This window comes from Trichomycterus rosablanca, chromosome 7 (assembly GCF_030014385.1).
Source record: "Trichomycterus rosablanca isolate fTriRos1 chromosome 7, fTriRos1.hap1, whole genome shotgun sequence".
In the NCBI taxonomy this organism is placed as follows: domain Eukaryota; kingdom Metazoa; phylum Chordata; class Actinopteri; order Siluriformes; family Trichomycteridae; genus Trichomycterus; species Trichomycterus rosablanca.
In genome coordinates, this window is record NC_085994.1 from 23,139,143 (window position 1) to 23,163,120 (window position 23,978).

At 39.2% G+C, this 23,978-nt stretch overlaps 1 protein-coding gene across 2 annotated transcripts in view; it reads left to right on the forward strand.

The window, feature by feature from the left end:
• The first annotated feature begins 1,718 nt into the window (after positions 1–1,718).
• The window catches only part of arhgef16 (Rho guanine nucleotide exchange factor (GEF) 16), a 31,837-nt gene continuing 9,577 nt past the window's right edge, over positions 1,719–23,978 (forward strand). The window contains exons 1-11 of one of the 2 annotated variants that reach the window (XM_062999146.1): positions 1,719–1,797; positions 10,095–10,718; positions 13,798–13,849; positions 14,787–14,941; positions 15,319–15,375; positions 17,407–17,567; positions 18,560–18,712; positions 19,928–20,057; positions 21,200–21,274; positions 22,684–22,776; positions 23,342–23,496. In XM_062999146.1, the coding sequence (XP_062855216.1) occupies positions 10,197–10,718; positions 13,798–13,849; positions 14,787–14,941; positions 15,319–15,375; positions 17,407–17,567; positions 18,560–18,712; positions 19,928–20,057; positions 21,200–21,274; positions 22,684–22,776; positions 23,342–23,496 (1,553 nt within the window). In that variant the 5' untranslated portion in view covers positions 1,719–1,797; positions 10,095–10,196. Of the gene's footprint in view, positions 1,798–10,074; positions 10,719–13,797; positions 13,850–14,786; positions 14,942–15,318; positions 15,376–17,406; positions 17,568–18,559; positions 18,713–19,927; positions 20,058–21,199; positions 21,275–22,683; positions 22,777–23,341; positions 23,497–23,978 lie in introns of those variants that run through there. The other variant, XM_062999147.1, reaches the window with a different exon arrangement.

Sequence of the window (23,978 nt, forward strand, 5' to 3'; positions counted from 1 at the left end):
AAAAGATATACTTAAATATCTGCAGAAATGTGAGGGGTGTACTCACTTTTGTGATACACTGTATATATATATATAATACCTACTCTGTGGTGGTCCTGGGAGAGTTCTGACCATTGAAGAACAGCATTAAAGGGGGCTAACAAAGCATGCAGAGAACCAGATGGACTACAGTCAGTAATTGTGGAACTACAAAGTGCTTCTTTATGGTAAGTGGAGCTGATAAAAATTGACAGTGAGTTTAGAAACAAGGAGGTGGTTTTAATCTTATGGCTGATCAGTGTGTAGACAGACAGACAGACAGACAGACAGACAGACAGACAGACAGACAGACAGACAGACAGATAGATAGATAGATAGATAGATAGATAGATAGATAGATAGATAGATAGATAGGGGAAACATAAGCCCCTGAGTGACTTTGATACAGGTCAAACGGTTATGGTCAGACAACTGGCTTGAAGTACCTCTGAAACAAGAAAGAGAACTCAAAGGCAACCATGGTGTGTACGTACCAACAGTGTATATATTACTGTCTCTAGGCTCTTTTGGTGTTTGATAACAGTGAGGCATTGAGGTAGTGCAGCTTTAAATTACACTAACCTATTACTGCTGGGATCCATAGTTCGAATCTTCTGCGGGAAGGGCGTTTACATACATTCATGATTGGCTATATCTGGGGGTGACCGAGAACGATTAATTAGGGGGGCATGCCTCCATCAGCATCAGGGCCGGCGCTAGGGGGGGGCTGAGGGGGGCATTGCCCCCCCAAATTGTGTCTTTGCCCCCCCAAGCACAATGCAAGCAACGGCTATTTTTAAAATTATCTCTGAACCAATCACAAAAATGCATTTTGTTTTACAGTGTGAAGATATTTCCTTGCTTATTCCTGATTGGCTCTTTGAGTCATATAAAAATCAGCAGACTGCCCCAAACAGTTCAGTTCGGCAGTATATGTTCTGTTAGTGTGAGCGAGAGGCAGGTATACTGGTAAACACTTTTTTTTTTACAGAATTAGTATTCTTTTGTTTTCTTTATATTTTAATTTCCCAATAATATAAATATTCTCACTCATTCCTATTTCCACGTTTGAATATTCTCAGTCTGTGTGTAGGTACATTTGTCAGCTTTGACTTAAATTTGTATTAAAGCCTTTCAAGAAATAGAGTTGTTCTATTAGTAATGGCAATTTAATTAAGGGGGCGTATTAAAATGAAATACAATTAGATAATCTTTTTTCTCCATTTACATAATCAACATGTATTTTTTAATCATTGGGTTTTAAGTTTAAGTTCGAAAACATGCATTTTTATTTCTTTACCTCATACATCACTTTAAGCCAGTATCAATAGCTTGGCTGTCATCATTCATGCACAAATCAAGCCTTGAATATATTTCTGGCTTCAAAAACATGACTATCAACATGCCCCCTCATTAGGTTTTACTGCCCCCCCCCAAGCAAAGCAGTCCAGAACCGGGGCTGATCAGCATGCAGCATATATATATATATATATATATATATATGAAATTTTTTCAGGGGGCCCCAAATTTTTTCTTGCACTGGGGCCCCATGAGCTCCTAGTTACGCCACTGGGAACACCGTGTGTACTGAGACTGCAGCGTGGGCGTGGTTTCCTCTCTCACCTGCAGTGACGCATACAGAGAGTGCAGTGCACTGCTGTGGGCGGTGTGTGTGTGTGCGCATGACTCGGAGAGTCGGACTCGAAAACAATTAACGAAAAGTTTCCAAAAAACCTGTTTTTTTGCGCCAAAGTGGATGTGCACCACCTGCTTTTGTAGGTAAGCTGTTTTATAAATCTTTAATTGAACTTTAAACCAACGACACAGTCAGTTAAATAGTATTATATATTTTTAGAGTCACAAATCTGTGAAGTTAGTCTGGTTAGCAGTTAACTCTCACTAGATTTACCTCAGGTGTCAGTGTTGCAACCTCTATCCTAAGTCACTGACGGTAAAATTCGGTCGTTACAGCTGTTTAGTTAAATTGTTGTTTTGTTTTTGTTCACTGTGTGGTTTAAAACCTTTAGTCTTACTGCAGTGTTACAGCTTTTTAAATATTGACTGGTATTTTTTTATAGTTATATTTTTCATTTCGAACTTTGTTGGTTTGGCCGCGTCCCAATTTAATTACTGAACTACTAAACACTCTTGTCAAAGTAGCTCACTTGGTGGAGCAAAACAAGTCGTTTTTGTTATTTAATATACATCCAGTGCGTATATTTACTTACTTACTCATTATGTCCTTTGACTTTGTTCTTGTATATACACTGATCAGCCATAAGATTAAAATCACCTCCTTGTTTCTACACTCACTGTCCATTTTATCAGCTCCACTTACCATATAATAATAATACATTTTATTTATATAGCGCTTTTCAAGATACTCAAAGACGCTTTACATAAGACAAATAATCAAAACAAATACGTACATACACCATACAAATCATAGTACAAAATCAAAATAGTACATCAACATCAAGAATAATTAAGATAAAAACAAAGAGAGCAGCATAAGACAGTTCATTAAAAATTAGCTAAATTATGAGAGAGAACAACAAATATAGAACAATTTCTTAAAATTAGACAGAAACAGGACAGATTTACATGCAATCAGGAAACTGAAAACTTTACAAGTTTTAGGATCTAGGACTTCACATTTCTGTCGTGATCTAAGTATAAAAACTATTAAAAAGAATAGCAAAAATAAAAGCATTTATTTCGTGTTGTTACAAGTTAAATGCCATATTGAATAGATGAGTTTTGAGAAGTGACTTGAATTTGGACAGGTCAGGACAATCTCGTAGGTGTTTGGGGAGAGCATTCCATAAAGATGGAGCAGCTATGGAAAAGGCCCTGTCACCCCAGGTCCGGTGCTTGGTCCTAGAGGGTATGGACAGTAGGTTAGCCTCAGAAGAGCGAAGGCTACGGGAGGGAATGTGCTGATGGAGCAGGTCGGTGAGGTAGGATGGGGCCTGATTATGGAGAGCTTTGTGAGTGAATAGAAGAATTTTGAATTGAATGCGTTGAGCAACGGGAAGCCAATGAAGTTTTTGTAGAACAGGTGTAATATGATCACGGGAGCGAGTATGAGTAAGGAGGCGAGCAGCTGAATTCTGGATATACTGAAGTTTTTTTAGGATTTTGTTAGATGTACCATAAAGGATGCTATTGCAATAATCAATTCTGGATGTAATAAAAGCATGAATCAAGGTTTCGGCGGCAGAAAAGGAGAGTGATGGACGTAGACGTGCTATGTTTTTTAGATGAAAGAAAGCAGTTTTGGTGATGTGATTTACATGGCGGTCAAAAGAGAGGTTGCTATCAAAAATTACACCAAGATTTCGGATGTTAGAAGACGGAGACAAAGTGTCATTATCAATGGTAATTTGAAAATTTTTTGTGGTTTTTGCCAGGGTTGTAGGACCTACGATGATCATATCTGATTTTTCACAGTTTAATTTGAGGAAATTAGCTTTCATCCACAATTTCATTTCAGTGATGCAATTTGTCAGAGTGGAGTGAAGTTCAGTATTAATGGATTTGGAGGAGATGTAAAGCTGAATATCATCAGCATAGCAGTGGAAATGTAAACCATGCCGACGTATGATGTCACCAAGGGGGAGCATATAAAGAATAAACAAAAGGGGACCTAACACTGAGCCTTGGGGAACGCCTTGGGACAGTGGAGCAATGGCAGAACTACAATTGTTGATATTAACAAACTGTTGTCTGTTTATGAGATATGACCTTAACCACAAAAGGGCAGTACCAGTGATGTTGACAGAGGATTCAAGGCGGGACAGAAGAATGGAGTGATTAATGGTGTCAAAAGCTGCAGTAAGATCAAGGAGGACGAGAATATTAATTTGTCCAGAGTCTGAGGAAAGAAGAAGGTCATTTGTGACTTTGAGGAGGGCTGACTCAGTGCTGTGCTGGGGGCGGAAACCAGACTGAAATGATTCAAATAGATTATTGGAATTTAGGTGATCTTTGAGCTGTGAGGCAACAACACGTTCCAGTATTTTCGACAGAAATGGAAGATTGGAAATGGGCCGAAAGTTACTCATAATGTTAGAGTCAAGTCCAGGTTTTTTAAGTATGGGAGTAACAGCAGCCAATTTGAGTGATTGAGGGACTGAGCCAGAACTAAGAGAGGAATTGATTATCTCTGTGATAAGTGATGAGATAACTGGAAAACAACCCTTAACAAGTTTTGATGGAGCAGGATCCAAAACACAAGTGGAGCTTCGCATCCCTGTTAAGATCTCAGATAGGTCCAAATGAGACACAGGTGAGAACTGAGACAGAGGCTGGGTAATAAATTGAGATGAGATAGGCGGAGAAACAGAGATGACAGGGGAAACTGTCAGAAAATTGTGGATATTCTCAACTTTTGTTTGAAAAAATGAGAGGTAAGAGTTACACTTGTCAACTGTAAAGGAATTGGTAGTATTGTCAACTGGTTTGAGAAGTTTATTTATTGTGGAAAAGAGAGTCTTAGGATTTGTTGATCCAGCATGTATGAGTTCGGAATAGTAAGTGGATCGGGCTGCCGTAAGAGCGTCTTTGTAATGTTGAAGATAATCAGAATAAATCTGATAATGTACTGTTAGACCGGTTTTCTTATAAAGTCTTTCAAGCTGGCGTTTACGGGATTTCATTTGGTGAAGCTCAATTGTGTACCATGGTGCGGAATGACTAAATGAAACAAATTTGGTTCTCAAAGGAGCCAGCTCATCAAGACATGAGGCGAGTATGTCATTATAGTAATCGACAAGGTCAGATGAATTACTAGACAGTACAGGACAGACAGACATCTTTTTAACAAGAGAATCTGAGAAAGCAGAGGGAGAGATATATTGAAGATTCCTGAAGGATATTTTACGTTTAGCTCTAGTGATGGGCCTAGTGACCTCAATGTCCATGATGATTGTCAAATGATCAGAGACAGTAAGGTCATGGCTGGACGGCTGATGAACTAGGACACCAGTAGAGCAGACAAGGTCAAGAGTATGACCTTTTTTATGAGTTGGAAAATGTATATGTTGTGTGAAATTAAAACACTGTAACAATTCCAAAAATTCCCTGGCAAATTTACAGTTGTTGTCATCAATATGGATGTTAAAATCACCCATAAGCAGTACAGAGGATGAGAGGGCACTAAGCTGGGTTAAAAAATCTGAAAAATCAGAGAGAAAGGAAGCGTTTGGCTTTGGCGGACGATAAACTACAGCAGTGACCAGAGGAGTAGGCCCTGACAACTTGAAAGCCAGGTGTTCAAAAGAAAGAGCAGCAGGAAAAGACAAAGTGGTTATTTTAATATCATCCCTATAGACTGCAGCAACACCACCACCTCGCCCTTCCATACGAGGTTCATCAATATACGAGTATCCCATTGGCGTGGTCTGATTTAACATAAAATAATCCAAGGGTTTATGCCAAGTTTCAGTGAGACAGAAAAAGTCTAGTTCACTGTCAGATATAAATTCACTAAGTACAGTACTTTTTGTGTTGAGTGAACGAACATTAAGCAATGCCATTTTCAAGTGGTATTGTTGTGTAGTTGGCTGTGAGGAACGAGGAAGAGAACGGAGATTTGCTAAGTCCACTCCGCGTTTCCCATCCCACTCCATGGACAGCGTTGTCATGGAGACTACACCGCTACTGGTGTGCAAGGCAGCAGCGCTCTGATGACGTGTTTGCGGAGCGACAGTGCGCACGGCTGACCAGAAGGATGGAATAGCGTTACCGTTTCGAAGATAAACAAGCTTTCTCCGGGAGCCCCTGTGAATATAACGAGGCCGGCGAAGGAGTCCAAGCTGTTTGATGACTGAAATACACGATGGAGTAGTGCAGTTGTTGAACTTCCTCAGCTGGTCAACGGAATAGTTCAACATCGTGCCGATCCCAGGAAAACTCATCCACCGTTCACCACCGGCCGCAGACGCGATGTACAGTAGAAAGAACAAAAAGTATCAAAAGCACAAATAAAAGTATCAAAAGTAACATAAAAGAAATAGATCCACAAGGTGTGTAAAAAGATGAAAACGAAAAACGATAAAAATACAATAAAATACGGTAAAATACATATAAAATACATATATAAACACTTTGTAGTTCTACGATTACTGACTGTAGTTCATCTGTTTCTCTACATATCTTTTTAACCTGCTTTCACCCTGTTCTTCAATGGCCAGGACCCCCACAGAGCAGGTATAAGTATAAGCACTTTGTAGTTTCTCTACATACATTTTTAGCCTGCTTTCACCCTGTTCTTCAATGGTCAGGACCCCCAATGGCCACCACAGAGCAGGTATTACTTAGGTGGTAAATCATTCTCAGCACTGCAGTGACAATGGTGGTGGTGTGTTAGTGTGTGTTGTGCTGGTATGAGTGGATCAGACACAGCAGCACGGCTGGAGTTTTTAAATACCGTGTCCACTCACTGTCCACTCTATTAGACACTCCTACCTAGTTGGTCCACCTTGTAGATGTAAAGTCAGAGCCGATCACCCATCTATTGCTGCTTGTTTGAGTTGGTCATCTTCTAGACCTTCATCAGTGGTCACAGGACGCTGCCCACGGGGTGCTGTTGGCTGGATATAATTTTGGTTGGTTGACTATTCTCAGTCCAGCAGTGACAGTGAGGTGTTTAAAAACTCCAGCAGCACTGCAGCACTGTCTTATCCACTAATACCTGCACAACACACACTAACACACCACCACCATGTCATTGTCACTGCAGTGCTGAGAATGACCCACCACCCAAATAATACCTACTCTGTAGTGGTCCTGGGAGAGTCCTGACCATTGAAGAACAGCATGAAAGGGGGATAACAATGCATGCAGAGAAACAGATGGACTACAGTCAGGAATTGTAGAACTACAAAGTGCTTCTATATGACAAGTGGAGCTGATAAAATGGACAATGCGTGTAGAAACGAGGTGGTTTTAATGTTATGGCTGATTGGTGTATAATTAACATATGCAATTTTAAAAAAGTGAAATTTATGGTGGGGTGAGTATTTAGACACCATACAATAACAGAAAAATAAAGCTTTTTGCAGCTTTTTAACCCCTTTCCCTGGGTAATTGTCCTACATTCCCTAAGGTTACTAGTCAATGTCAAAGAAAATTCTCTAGAATTTGTACAAAGCTTTTAAGGCTAGGCCATATTAATTGTCTTTTTGTTAAGAAATCTTTATATTAAGAAGGACTTCACATTTGGGGTTGTTGGCATTGAGAAATGTCCAGCTTTCTTTTATTTTCTGATAACATTTCATTTTCTCATGGTATGCCCTGGTACATCACTCAGTTTGCTTCCTTCAATGCTGGTTAATGTCACAGTACCATTTGTAGAGAAGCAGCCCCATGTCATGATGCTCCCACCGCCGTACTTCACTATGAGTATGTGCTCCTGGGATCACACACAACCCCTTCCTTCTCAACAATAAGCTAAAACACAATGAATTTGACCAAAGTACATTGTTTGGTTTTCAGGTCATTCTGCTGGATTCTCTTTTGCCCTAATTTTAATTAGGTTTAGGGCATGTTGTGAAACCTTGCGTGGTCGGGTGGGTTTGATATGTGGTTCCATAAACATTCCACTTGCAGTTTACTGAACCAATAGTTTGAACAAAGATGTTAAAAGTATTTGCCATGACTGTGTAACTTTTTTGTTGGGGTTAATCATTTTGTCATGATTAATGGCAATAAATGATTTTCACCAGTGACAATATCTTATGAAACAGGTGTTAATTCATTTGGAGCCATTGTGTACCTATTGTAAATATAGCCATGCTTTAGGTTTTTCATCAAAATATTTAATACTACCTTGGGTGGCACAGTGGTCCATTACGCTAGCCCACCATAGATTTTTCATATGAAATAGCATTGTGACTAATTAATTAATGAAATAATAATATTTATAATATTAATTATTAATAATTAATGTAAATTTGATGTAAAAACATTAAACGCAAAATATGATGGTTGTAGGCTGTGTAGATTGTATTAAATCTCAGAAAAATGTTAACTATAAGCATGTTCACTAGTAGTATCACATCTTTGTTTCCCAAATTTTGTTTGTGTTTATTAATGCTTACTTTCTTTGTTCATATTACTAAGTACAAAGTCAAAAGACATTGTGTATATAAAGTAGATATATGCTGTAACATTTCAAGTAAAATAAACAGAAACTATTTGTAACGGTTAAAAATACAAATATACATTATGATGCAAGTCAATGCAATCTGTTTAAGTTGTACCTGCTTTAGCTGGTTGCACTTGAAATGCTGGTCCTGTGTCATCAAAACTGATAACGGTACATTGATCCATACTACTAGAGGTAATTTTAGCCAAACCAGCAATGCTGTTACAGGAGCCACAAGGCTTTTTGTGAGATGCCAGATCTATTTTAATACCACTTGTATTTTCACTATCAGTTTCTCTGTTTACATGACTATACATTTATCAGTTGTTTCTTGCACTCACATACCAAAATGAAGGTGTATTTATTATATACAGTGTTAGTTTGTTTTAACTAAATTAGGAACATAATTTATTTCTCTGTCTATGTTTAAACATAATCGTCCAGATTCATTTCATGTTGTTTGCTATACATTTGTAATTCCTCTTTAAAACCCTCATATCCAAAGTGCACTTTCGGGAAATATTCAAAGTCAGCATGAGCCCCCTTACAGACTTAAATTTTGGGAGCTGGCAGTAAAGAAATATGTTTAAGAGGAGTTGTTTCTGTCTGCCTCAGGCTTTATAAAAAGTGTGCTAGGAAGGCATTTTAGATTATATAAACTGTTCATGCCCATGTGTGTTTGAGACATGGCTTAAAAAACACAAATGCTGTGAATTTTAACCATTAATTTGAGCTTTTTGAAAAACGTAACTGCAAGAATGTAAAAGTCTAGAGATTTGAATTGTGCCCTAGTTTAAATAGATGTATCAATTTTAGGTGGTTATTTTCATGTTTAATACAGACACAGTGACCCAGTGTAGTACATTCTGATGAGGTGTGTAGTGAATTCTGAAGGGTAGTATATTCTGGTGAGGTTTTAAATCTTTGTAAAGTACAGTTTAAATTTACCAGATATCCACTGGGCACAGGTAAATATTTAATTGTTCTTTCTAATGCACAAAATGTTGAAATATCTGTAGAACTCGCCACAATACAATTGATAAGACGATGTGATCAAAGCAAATATGCACCCTAATTTACACCGACCAGGCATAACATGACCACTGACAGGTGAAGTGAATAACACTAATTATCTCTTCATCACAGCACCTGTTAGTGGGTCGGATATATTAGGCAGCAAGTGAACATCCTCAAAGTGGATGTCTTAGAAGCACACATGGGATTTGAGCCAGTTTGACAAGGGCCAAATTGTAATGGCTATACGACTGGGTCAGAGCATCTCCAAAACTGCAGCTCTTGTGGGGTGTTCCCGGTCTGCATTGTATCTATCAGTATCTATCAAACGTGGTCCAAGGAAGGAACAGTGGTAAACCGGCGACAGGGTCAAGACGGCCAAAGCTCATTGATACATGTAGGGAGCGACGGCTGGCCCGTGTGGTCTGATCCAACAGACGAGCTACTGTAGCTCAAATTGCTGAAGTAGTTAATGCTGGTTCTGATAGAAAGGTGTCACAATACACAGTGCATCACAGTTTGTTGTGTATGGGGCAGCAAAAGGGGGAACAACACAATATTAGGAAGGTGGTCATAATGTTATTCCTGATTGGTGTATCTTGACTGCTCAAAAAGAAAACATGGCAGACCTCTTTGGTAAATTGCTAGCTTCTTATGATACTATTATTGCTGGGAAAATGCAGCCTACTGCTTTAGTTTACCTTGTAACTACTGAATTCTAGATTCTATCCATTGTACCCAAAGAAATCTTTAGTTTAATAGGGATCCTTTCACTTTTTTTTTTTTTTTTTTTTTTACAATTTTTTTGTCACAAATTAGAAACAAATTCTTCAACACACAGGTTTGATTGTTTTGCATTTCAAGGTATGCAAAAAATTTACTTGGTTACTTCATCTTTTACAACATGCAGGCTACTACAATGGTTTGCTGAAGACCCTGGGCTGATGATACCCAAGTAACAAAAACTCTACAGTGCCTCCATTCTTAAATAAAACAGCTGTGCAAGCCTATCATGTCTAACCGACAATCCCAGACATCTATGGGGGACCAGTCCCCCCTCCTACTGGACAGCATGTTCTCCTCACAGCTTCAGCTGGACAGCCAGCGAGTCCGATCCTCCTCAAGCACAGATCTTTCAGTACCTGAGCCATCTCCAAAGCCGTCCATAATCCTCAGCACCCAGAGCGAAGCAGCTCGGAAGCTCGGAACTCAGCAGCTCATCCCCAAGAACCTTGCAGTCAGTAGTCGACCAAAGAACCGACACCACACAACGGTGGTCACACTGCCCGTGGCTCGTGAGGCTCAGAAGAAAGCCCAGCGCTTCTCACACGAGCCTGACCTCTCGTGGGAGGACTACGACAGTGACGACGGTGGATCCTCTATAAGCAGAAACCGCAGGAACAAGTCGTACCGGGCTGCTGTTACCAGTCTGGACACGGAATTGGACTGTAAGCAGGATCTGCTGCAGCCAATTGCTGAGGAGAAAAACAACAAAATGCCCAGCCCCAAGCCAAGTGCCAGATTAGGACCCAAGGTGAGCTACAACTATGAGGTATTAAAGTCCTTTTGTAGTTTTTCTGTGGCAAAAAATATGTGGACACCTCTCTGAATTATTGAGTTGTTTCAACCTCTTCCAGTACTAGAATGTATTTAAAATTCTAAAAAATACAGCCTGTGCTTCCACATTTGTGGCAACAGTTTGGGGAAGGCCCTTTTCTGTTCCCGCATGCCTGTGTCTCTGTGAGGTCCTAAAAAGTCTATTTCGATTATAGTTATGTTATAGCCCTAATGTGTAAAGCAATTATATTTTAATATGTTATTATTATACACTGATCAGCCATACCATTAAAACCACCTCCTTGTTTCTACACTCACTGTCCATTTTATCAGCTCCACTTACCATATAGAAGCACTTTGTATGTTTTTTAGCCTGCTTTCACCCTGTGCTTTAATGGTCAGGACCCCCACAGAGCAGGTATTATTTAGGTGGTGGATCATTCTCAGCACTGCAGTGACACTGACATGGTGGTGGTGTGTTAGTGTGTGTTGTGCTGGTATGAGTGGATCAGACACAGCAGCGCTGCTGGAGTTTTTAAATACCATGTTCACTCACTGTCCACTCTATTAGACACTCTTGCCTAGTTGGTCCACCCTGTAGATGTAAAGTCAGAGTCGATCGCTCATCTATTGCTGCTGTTTGAGTTGGTCATCTTCTAGACCTTCATCAGTGGTCACAGGACGCTGCCCACGGGGCGCTGTTGGCTGGATATTTTTGGTTGGTGGACTATTCTCAGTCCAGCAGTGACAGTGATGAGTTTAAAAACCCCATCAGCATTGCTGTGTCTGATCCACTCATACCAGCACAACCCACACTAACACAGCACCACCATGTCAGTGTCACTGCAGTGCTGAGAATGATCCACCACCTAAATAATATCTGCTCTGTGGTGGTCCTGGGAGAGTCCTGACCATTGAAGAACAGCATGAAAGGGGGCTAACAAAGCATGCAGAAAAACAGATGGACTACAGTCAGTAATTGTAGAACTACAAAGTGCTTCTATATGGTAAGTGGAGCTGATAAAATGGACAGTGTGTGTAGAAACAAGGAGGTGGTTTTAATTATGGCTGATTGGTGTATATTATTATGTTATTACTGTATTACTAGCTAGTCCAACTAACTTAAGATCAGGTGTCCATGTACTTTCAGCATGTTTATATTTGTAATATAGGTCTGCTCCTGCTTTAGGATTAATACGAATCATTTATTTATATGAACTTTTTATTTTAGGTCTTTTTAAAGAAACTATACAAAATGACCAGAAGTGTATAAATACCCATGGTCATATCCATTGCATTCATAACTGCTTGTCAAACATTCCATCCATTCCTCACTTTAGTTTCTGCATGTGAGAATTGTAATGCTAATAGAGTAAATGCCTCTTCACAAACTGCTGCCATGTGAAAGCACAAAATTCCTTAGCATGCGTGATATTTACCTTAACAGGAACTAAGTGTTCCAGTAAAAACAAACAAACAAACCAAAATGAATTTCAGATGTAAGGTGAGGAAGAGTGGTGTAGACTTTGACTTTACAGTTCCAGCAAAAGAACCCTAGCAGCCAAACGTTGTAAAATCCAGTGTGTCCCTTCTTTAATTCTTCTTTAACAATTATTTGTTTTGATGAGTCATTAAGTGTCACTAAGTAAACCATATACAATAATAGAGACTTATGGTAATAGAAGGCTAATGGTCATTCCTGTCTTCAGTTCTTATATCTCCATGCTGCATTTTTCTCCTTTCAGCTAACATAACGGTTGACACTATGTATTCAGCCGAACCCAGTTTCATCCATCTCCTGCTGGATTCTAAAGCGTAATCACTCTCAGGAATGTGTTTCCCTGCTCCAGGGTCTGATAGTGGTGTGGTTTTACATTACTGCAGCAGACACCTGGCGTTATCTGCAGTGATCCTGCTAAAAAGTTCTTTCCCTGGTTTAGAGCCAATTTTAGTAGAGTGTTGTCTGATCTATAATACTGCCAGGGGGTTTGTGGGTTTTTTGGTTTGTCCTTGTGAAGTTGCTTTTAGACAATGCCTATTGTAAAAAGTGCTATACAGATCAATTCGACTTGACTTGCCAGTCAGGAAATTGCATAGCCGAATGCTTGCGCTTTCACATCTGTTAGCAATAGGTGGGGCTGTAAGAGATAAACATTCTTATTATAATGAATGTCCACATACTTTTAGCCATGTACATGGGTCATATATTAGATATTTGCTTCTGTTAGATAACAATGGTGTTTTGTTTTGAATATACAAAGAATAATCAACAATTCCAGTTTAATATGTTACTTTCAAAGTATTTAGAAACAATATTAGGACTAAAGCTTATATTTCTTGTGGAGCCAGGTACTTACAGTAATTTTAAACGTTTTCTTTTTAACATGCATAAAAAACTGTATTAAATAAAGTATTGTGTGAATAAGTGAAAGTATGAAAAAGCCAAACATCTCTGGCAGTTTCACAGTACATTAGCTTCTTTTGGATTTATCCAAGAAGAAAAACTGTTTCTTGTGAGGCCTAACATCTGTGAACAATATGTGTGGATCGAGGAAGGTGTGTCTGGTTGACCAGATGATGACAGTTAGTGTCGGTCAAGAATACAAAGCTTGGACTTTTTTTTTTTTTTCTGAATTGCATAGTCTTAGTCAAATTATGCCACTTATTTCAGGTGACCTGTTGAATTGATTTGCTGATTGACAGAACAGAGATTCAAGAGTCATATGGCACTGATCAGTGTGTGCTCACAGCATGTTTTGGAAAGTTAGAATCTCTCCTTGTGCTTTGTTCATGACTGGCTGTATTAAAGAAAGGAATGATTGGTACGAATGTGACAGGTTAAATGTTTTATCAAATGTATTAGGTTTAGGGTACATAATGTAACACACCTTATTTTGTCACTGTGCGTCCCCAGTGTAAATTCGTTTCAACCACTGCTAATGCAAAGTTCAGACAGATGTTATTCTGATTTCTTATGAGTTGAAAAAACATGAAGTTCCTCACATTCCATGGGAATAAGATAAATGTTTCTCCTTATTTCTCTCTTTTCTCTTCAGAGAACCTTGGGTAGAAAGAGGAACCAGAAATATGGTGGATCATTCAAGGATGGTATGAGAGTTCACTCACAAATGTTCACAATATGGCATTATTGTAACAAAATAGGGCTCTAAGGGCTAAACATACTTATTACAACGAATGTCGACATACTTTTAGTCATGTCCCATGTCTTATATTAGTTTTTTGCTTCTGTATAAATTGTATAAACATTGACGGTTAAATTATCTATTATTCAGCATCTTTTTCAATAATAGCAAAGTTGAATTACGAGTTAAAGTACTTAATATAGAAAGTGTTTGGGTGGCGCAGCGCTAAATTGCTCTAGCCCAGTACAGCTGGGTTTGAATCCTTAGCAGTGCTATTGCCCGGTCAGGCATCTGTGTACAGACATGATTGGCTATGTCTGAGGGGGAGATGGCCAAGGCCCAGCCATGGATTTGCGTATTGTCGCCCAGTGACTCGGAGGAAACCAGGCTCACTGTAAAGATGATTTTATCTGATGAAGATCTGGTGATTTTTAACATGACATGGGTCTAGTTATATTACTTGTAGTGGTCTATCCAAATGTTTCTCAGCAGAGAGTGTTGTAATTTTCTTTTTTTTTACCACCACTTTATCCTGGTTAGGGTCATGGTATGTCTGTCCCTGACCAGTATAACCGGGCGCTAAGCAGTAACAAATCCTGGACAGGGCGCTAATTAATGGTGGGGCCTTGGCCATCTTTCAACCGACATAACCACCCCCCTGGACATAGCCAGTCTTGTCTGTGTATTGGTGCCTGACTGGCCGATAGCACTGCACCTTGGATCCCAGCGTTAGTGGGCTAGCATAATTTTACCACTGCAACACCTGAGCACCCCAGGCAGAGTTTGTCATATTAAAATGACCAAGGGCAAGATGACAGAATTCATTGACAGAATGAATGAACACCAGAGTGTAACACTGGTGTTATAAAATGTTGTAATAATAGTGGTTGATCTTGCCGCAGATCCACGGCTATACCAGGAGATCAAGGAACGAGGTCTACAGCCCAACATCCTGGGCCCAGAGGACGATGAGTTTGCCCAAGTGCCAGAGGAGGACCAGGGCATTGTGGTCAAAAACTACAAAGCAGCATACATCACATGGAGTCAGCTTCCTCAGGTAAGAAGGCAAGCCAAACAGAGGGTTAAAAGTCCACCTGAACTAAAAATAAAAACATGACTTTTTGTGCTACGTCTGGGGAAAGGGTAAGGTGATTTTGTGTGGCTTTTTCCTGTGTATTCCTGCCTTGGGCCCAGTGTTTCCCTGCTGGGGGTCTGACGAGCAATTGGAAACTTGTAAATTGAAAGAAACAATGGGAGACATGGACAAAAGTGGACTTTAGGACAGAGGCCTTTGGTCGCAATGACTTGTAAAAATGACTGAATTGAAGAGACTGAATTGCATACCTGATGTTTAGTTGCTGTGAGATGTGTAATTAAACTGAGCACACTGGTCAGTCTCTTTCAGAATTAATTCCTGTTCTTGTAATCTTCCAGGTGCAGGAGTTGGGCATTCTGGAAAACATCTCACCTGAAGAGCGTAAGAGGCAAGAGGTGAGTGCTAAAATAAGATCTCATTGATCTCATTGAGTCATTCATCGTGTGGTAACATGCATGTGTGTATTACTATTTCTTACTAGGTTATTATTCACTTTATTGTGTACGAAAAGCCGTGCTATGCTCCATGTGTGCCTCCCCCGCTACACACACACAAAGGCACCCAGGCCAGTCCCTAAGGGTGCATATTGCAGCAGCAGCTCCCTGTCCAACCTCTCCTCCCTCAAACACAGCCAGTTATGTTAGTGGTGAACTCATGAGTTTAATCATTTCTTATTTCTTTATTTCTCATCATCATTTGCCAGCACGACACGTGCTACTATGATGCACTCATACCAGGAACACACACAATGCCAGTGTCAGTTCTGTGTTTAAGTTGGTTCATGACACAAATAACATTTCCTTAGTCTGCATGCAAATTAGTTGCATAGTAAAACGATTATCGGGTGGTCCAGCAGTTTATTACACTATCCCACCACTGCAGAGATCTGGGCTAGAATCTCATTGGTGCATTCAGCCAGCCGGGCAACTACACAGACAAGATTGGCTATGTCTGAGGTAATACTACTGTATTTACATAAAACATATCTGTAACAACTGGTGTCATCATCTGTACTTTTTATTAATAATACTGGTCATACTGATAATGGGAATTTCACTATGGTAACACATTCATTTTCACATTTCAGAAGCAGTCGGAGTAACAGGGACTTTTACATGCGTTTGGTACTTTGGCTGACATTGTGGTTCCTTGTGTCAGAGTGGCTTTTAGCTGCTGTGTAAATATCAAGGTCCACCTTGCACACACAGCACAACCACACCCTGTTATCGTATTCTTGGCTGTTTCCTGTCACCCTGCATAGCCATATATATGAAACTGGATGCCTTTTTCTGTCTCAGTGAGAGAATATGCATTTTTGGATTAATTTCTTTCAAAACACTGTATAATAATGATGTTGTAACACTGAAAGAGTTGCACTTTCAATATTAAACCTAGTAAGTGTTAATTTACAGTTAAATGCCTGACAGTATTATGACGCCCTTTCTAATTATTAAGTTCATGTGTTCTATCCAGTAGTTCCTGTCTTGAGCCCAGTATGCCCAGTAATAAAATCAGTATGCTTTCATGTTTGTGACAGCAGTTTGGGGACGCATTTTCCTCATCCAGCCTGGATGTTTTCTTGAGTCTACAAAGACTTGATTTGATTAGTTTGGTGTGAAGAAACTTCAGTGGTTTTCAGAAAGTTCTAGTGTCAACCCAATTAAAACACTGGGGTGAACTGGAATGTTGATGGTGGACCGGTCTTTCTGCCTGACCTCACCAATGCTCTTTACACCAAATAGGCACAGGTTCCCACAGACATACTGTTTTTACTCTGTTGTTTTGTGAAAAATCTTGCTTTGCAGAACAGGTGGGGGTTGGGAAGGCATGGTTAACAGACTCCATAATTATCTGAATGGTTTTGGAATAGGATGTCCAACAAACTAATGGTCAGGTGTCTGCTTGCTTTGATGGTTTATAATGGAAACCATACTCGGACGCTTGATGCTGGTTTACCGACTATGTAATATACTGTAAACATTACATTCAAGCACGATGAGCCATGTTCACTGTATGACAACTCACGTATTTAAAAAAAGTACATGTTTTCCACTAGTATTTTTAATTAAAATAAAGGAAACACAAATGCCCTGTGCTAATAAACTGGATATAGCTCTTGACAAGGTGCTCTGTAGGCACTGTCAGTACTTGTATGGTATTGGTCCTGTCATTAGTGCACCACATCTGGTTTTTATTTTAAAACCCATTACCCATATGGGTTTTACTTCCGTCTTGGATGTCAAAATTACACTGCTGTGCCTTATAACTGTATACAAACAGGAAATGCCTATGTTCAAATGAATGCTTTAAACTGAACGCACACATTCTTATAGAATGTAAACAATATATAAAACCTTTCACTTTGTAAAAGGCAAATTTATTGTGTTCCATTCTATTCAGCTGCTATTGTCTTTGTGTCTGAGCAGGCTATCTTTGAGATCATGACGTCCGAGTACTCCTACCTGCACAGCTTGAGCGTCCTGGTGCGCAACTTTAAGTCCAGTGAAGCTTTGAAAAAGACCATGACTGCAACCGAACACCATCACCTGTTTTCCAACATTTCTGTCATCTACACAATCAGCAAACGGTACACCCTTACATTTTTACAGTCAACAACATTGCCCAATATGGTGGGTACTTCATCTGAATATTGAGCTCAGTTTTTCAACCCCATCTATATTAAACAATGATCTGCTTTCAATTTAGTGGCAACAGTTTAGGAAAGGCCCTTTTATGGTTCCAGTATGACTGTGCATAAAGCGAGGCCCATAAAAACATTGGTTGATAAGGTAACTCTAATGGCTGGCACAGACCCCTGACCTTGGTCTTATTACAGCTGTGACTGGAAAGCAGGGAACTTTGACTGGCCTGTGATTATGCGTCACCATACACTAACTGCTTTAAAGCAGTGCATGTTGTGACACATTCACCAGTATTACAATCATATGTAATTTAATCCACAGCCACTTTTCAATAAACAATAAACCCAGACTGAACATTTAATATGTTCTCCAATAATAGGAAAATATATGTCTAAGTATAGTAAATAATCGGTTACAAACGATCAGGGATTCCATGAGTGGATGTGGTAATTAGTCAATAAGGAAAGTGAAACACATCAACAGATTATGTTGGTAAATCTGTCTTTTCAAGAGGTTCCTAATGTGTCAAGCATGTGTTCTGACTTGTTTTATTTTGACATTTGCTGCATTCTTATGGAGAGGTGATTAGTTAAGACCTGCTTGTGAAACCGGTTTAGCAACCTACACTGTAGGCATCATGTTACTTAAACTAAGTCCTTCTTTTAACTACATAAAACTAACATAGTATTGTATTAAAAACGTATAATGTATAATAATAATATAGTGAAAATCTTAAGGAATGTATAATCAAGTTGTACTTTAGAACAAGGCAGAGTCAGATTAATCAGTGTGACGAGTGTGACTCTTTGAAGCTGTTTTTCTCAGCCTGGGTGTTTCCCAGTCTAAAAAGAGAAACGAGTAAACACACTACATTGTAAATCAAGTTTAAAATGTAAAAACACACACATGCTGATCTCTTTCCTTTGCTTTTTTGTAGCTTTTTCGAGGATCTCGAAAGGCGTCACCAGGTAAATCCTGTCATTCAGGACATCAGCGACATCGCTCAGAACCATGCTGCCAATTACTTTGAACCGTACATTGTATATTGCTCCAATGAGACCTTCCAGCAGAGGACACTGCAAAAACTACTGTAAGCACCTACTCTCAAATCTGAGTTTTAATAACTTAGAGTAAATTATGGTTAGTGTACTTAGTTACCTGGATTTTCTGGCTTTTAACTTAATGGCAGCAATTTGGGGAAGACCCTTTTTTATTTCTGCATGACACAGCACTGACCCTGTGCTTAATGCAGGATCCATGATGACATTATACACAAAGGCCGAAACTCAAACCCACAGAAGACTTCACAATCACAAGCCTTCTTGTCCAAAATCAGCACCTGGCTTTGCGATGTGTACAGGGGCATAGTCATGCTGAAACAGGAAAGTGGGCTTTGGTTTGGCTGAAACACAAACTAGGCCATTATATTCAAATTGAGAGAAGGCACAATATAAATTATATGCAAATATTATATACAAAAAACATTGTTTGTTATTGAAAGTCCCTAATCATTAAAAAGGAGCCCACCTATGTACAGTTATGTGGGATACATTATATAAATGCACCTGAGTATATTAGAGAACTGACCAAGGAGTTGGAAAACAACTTTTAAACAACGTATTAATCAGGCTTTGTTTATAAAAAATTGCAATTTAGCACCAAATCTGTGATTACAGAATGAAAAGAATAAATCACAGCCACAACTCTGTCCAGGAAAGGCTCACCACAAACATAGATGGAGCCAAAAATAGGACAATCATGGAAAAAAATGTTTCAATCTGCAAAATAATGTAGCCAGGTGCAGATGTTAACCTTTCTGAAATGTACAGAAATTTAGACATGTCTATTTCCCGCAGCTTCTGCATCATGCCTAACGTGCAAAGCCATCTGGCTATTTTTTTACCAACCACCAGTCATAACATGCATTGAAGTATTCTTCCACAACTCATGCATGTGTCTGACCAGACAGCAGGTGTCGCTGTTACCGTGGCAACGATGCAACACCCCCATCTGGCTTTTCTCTTTTCAGACCGAGACATTTGTGTCTGTAAATCGCCAAGCTTAAGGGTGGGCAAGTGTTATAGTCTGCTGCACCACCCAAAAAGCCCTAAAGGTTGACCTGTACACAATAACAAACATTAATTAGAATGCCCCACTCACAGTAAATACTTGTGCAAGGTATCAATACATGTTACACTTCACCTAAATTTCTACAGTTTTATTTACACTATATGTGGATTTTAACTCCAAAAATCTGTAACTCAAAGTTATGTAATTAATGTAACATTGTATGTGTTTGTTGCAGCGCGAGCAACACTGCCTTCAAGGAGGTGCTAAAGCAGATTGAGATCAGTCCTGAATGTGGAGGACTTCCCATGATTTCCTTCCTTATTCTGCCTATGCAGAGAGTCACCCGTCTGCCCCTGCTGATGGATGTGAGCAATACACACATACCTACTCGTGTTCTTTTAAGTACATTCTAAGCCATTTTGTTCTACATCAATGCCATGTTCACTTCATAATTGCTATAATCTTAAAGGTTAACTGTTGGCTAAATTGACTGGTCGGGTGTTGGTTAGAATGAATTTGGCATCCCTAATAGAAACAAGTGTAAAACACTATTCAGTTTGAAAAACAAACTTTACATTTACAGCATTAAACAGGTGATGTTAACAGATATGTTTTGATTATGTTTTTCTGGTGTGACTTGATGGATATGTTGTTGTTTAAGACCTTGCAGATGGAAAGGTTTAAAAAATAGGTTTTGTAAGTTCAAACGGAGTGAATTTATATTTTGCAGGACTTGCTAAAATCTGGCTTAATTTAATAAACTAAACTGGCTCATCAATTAAATTTGCTGAGGAATATATGGGTGCTGGATTTATAAAATATGTTTTACTTTTTACACCGCTGTATATTATCATAAGCTGTTTATTAAATTGACTAATAAATGTGGAGTATTATATTTTTTTATTCTATTTATGGATTTTTCTCTTTCAGTTTTCTCTCAATCTAGTCAGTATTATTACTGTAGCAAGCAAGATAGCAAGATGCTATTGAACCATTTGTAAACAGCTTAATATCACTTACTTCGAGACCCAAAATGGCTTTTATTGTCTTTCCAAACTCAGTATTGGCTTTTTTTAAGTAAACTGAATCGGGCGGCACGGGGGCTAAGTGGGTAGCACTGTCGCCTCGCAGCAAGAAGGTCCTGGGTATGATCCAGGTCCTTTCTGTGTGGAGTTTGCATGTTCTCCCCGTGTCTGCGTGGGTTTACTACGGGTGCTCCAGTTTCCTCCCACAGTCCAAAGACATGCAAGTGAGGTGAATTGGAGACACTAAATTGTCTTTGACTGTGTTTGATATAAACTTGTGAACTGATGAACCTTATGTAATGAGTAACTACCGTTCCTGTCATGAATGTAACCAAAGTGTAAAACATGACGTTAAAATCCTAATAACCTAATAAACAAACAATAAACAAGTAATCGAGCTAGAAACCTCATCACTAGCTTGTAACTGTCATTTTACTCTCAAGTGAAACTGACGTGTCCTCTGTCTTTTTGCATTCACGTAGACCATCTGTCAGAAAACAACCAAGCAGACCACTGCATTCTACGCAGCTCGCTGGGCATTTAAGGAGATCAGTAAGGTATGACACAGTAAACCGATTTGGTGTTTATTTATATGCACAAACTGAAGCCTACATTTGATCAGATTTAATTCCAAGCTAATATCTGTTTCATTTTTAATTAAGGACTACATTGTGTACTTTGGTATATGCACTGTTCCTTATGCCAAAGACTTAGCTTAGATGTAAATGAACCTCATTTTCTTTAAGAGAAATATACTATATCTAGGTGGTAATTACATACTTTAAGTGAACATTTATTTGGAAAGTTTGATTAAACAGTGAATTGCAGCTTAACCCTTGCATTGCTTGTCTTCCTCACTAAACATATGAACTAGCACCAAATATTAATGGCATAGATTAAATGTTCACCTGACACTGAAGCAATAGAAGGCCGTCTGGTCCGATGAATATCCTTTTCAACAAGTTCATGTGGACAGGCAGGCAAGTTTTTGTTGTATACCTAGGGAAGAGTTGCCACCAGGTTGCACTGTAATAAGAGAATTAACCTTGCAGCATACAGGATATAATTACCAGAATATAAGTTAAACCTGTTGCCCCACATACTATCCAAAACTCTAAAAAATACAAGCCCTGAACAGGTTGCCAGTCCACTATCATTCATCCTCTTAGTCATAATATTTTAAAAGGCAGTTTAAAGCAGCCACTTTACCAGAGTAACCCACATAGACACTGACTCGTTATTGAAGTTGACTAAATCTAAATAAATGAATAATCCCTTCCAGTAATGTGAAGTAACAATATTAATGTTATAAAATTCCTATTTAATATACAGTATAAAACTATATATTTATTTATTTATATGAATTCACGTGAGCAAAATAAGCCTGCCAGTTTGGTAGCTGTTGTGCAATATGTGAGACAGACTTTAACAATTTCCAGCTGCTTGCTTGAAATAATATAATTAAATAAATTATACAAATTCACTGTTCATTTTATGATTATATGATTGGGTCAGTGGTCTGTTATCTGAAATTAAGGTTCAGTTAGAAAATATATGTTATTTTGATGACTTTATTCTGGTTTGGGTAACTGCTTTATCCTGGTTAGGGTAACTGCGGGTCCGGTTCCACCAGGAAATTGTAGGCGCAAGACAGGTTGCCAGTCCATGGCAGGGCTTTGTTACCCAAACCCCCCCAAAAAACAGTCTGTTTAGGCAACCTGTCAGCTGATAGCACCACTGAGATTCAAACCTTGATCTCAGCAGTGATGAACTAGAGTAATAGACCACTGCCTCACTCAGTGTTACTTATAGTATATTTAAATGCAAAAACACAATTAAGGAGAAGGTAAAGATATGGTCTGTCATTCATCAGTCAAATGCTTTTTTTATAAGTCGTGATATGCATTCATACTTTAATTGTCAGATAAGTGATTTGTTGATCTATTTGCTTGTGTGTGTTGATCAGCTGGTAAAAAGCTGCAATGATGGAGCTCGGAGGATGGAGCGCACAGAGCAGATGTACACCATCCAGAAACAGATGGACTTTGGAAAGATTAAGGTCTTTGCTTGTGCACCACTATCATGTCTAAGTCATGTAGAACTACATTTATTTTCTAATTTGTTTGTTGTAGCTAAGGTCACAAAATTTGCTGAGGTTTTTTAATGCAGCCCCATGCAGGTCTTTGAGATAAATACCCTGAGAAATGAATAGAAGAGAATACCTTTATTTGTCATATATACATATAAATGTGTACAGTACAACAAAATTATTTCCAGTAATGTGAAATGACAGCATTAATATTACAGTATTCCTATACGAAAGCCATACAAGCTATAGTACAGCTTGTTTTGGAAGCTGGGGTCAGAGCACAGGGTCAGCCATAGCACAGCGCCCCTCGAGCTGAGAGGGTTAAGGGCCTTGCTCAAGGGCTCAACAGTGGCTGCATGGCAGAGCTGGGATTTAAACTCTTAACCTTTCAATTGAAAGCCCAAAGCTCTACCCACTGTCCCTAAAGAAGAGGATATGAGAATATTAAAAATGACTAAGATTAGGAAGTTAATAAGTCAATTGATAATTATATATGGCAAATTTGAAGTTTCTTTTCTGCTGTGTCTGTATGTAGCCTTTCCCATTAGTGTCAGCGTCACGTTGGCTGCTGAAGAGAGGAGAACTGGCTGTGTACACTGAAGAGCACGGTATCTTCAGAAAAGCCTTTGGCCATAAGAGCTATTACCTTTTCCTGTTCAATGATGTACTCATCGTCACCAGAAAAAAGAGGCAGGTTTTTCAACCTTTTATCCATTACTACATTATAAAGTACTGTATACAGTCAAAAGTTTGCATTTACACCGACTAGGCATAACATTATGACATCACGGCACCTGTTAGTGGGTGGGATATATTAGGCAGCAAGTGAACATTTTATAAGTTGATGAGTAAGAAGCTGAAAAAATGGGCATGTGTAGCGAATTGAGTGAGTTTGACAAAAGTCGCTTACCTGGGGAACACCTGGCACAAGGATGCACTGTGGGAAGAAGGCAAGCCGGCGGAGGCAGTGTGATGCTTTGAGCAATGTTCTGCTGGGAAACCTTGGGTCCTTACTTTGACACGTCCTCCTATCTGGGCAGTGTTGCAGACCATGTACACCCTTTCATGGAAATAGTATTCCCTGATGGCTGTGGCCTCTTTTAGCAGGATAATGCACCCTGCCACAAAGCAAAAATGATTCAGGAATGGAGCACAACAAAGAGTGTGAGGTG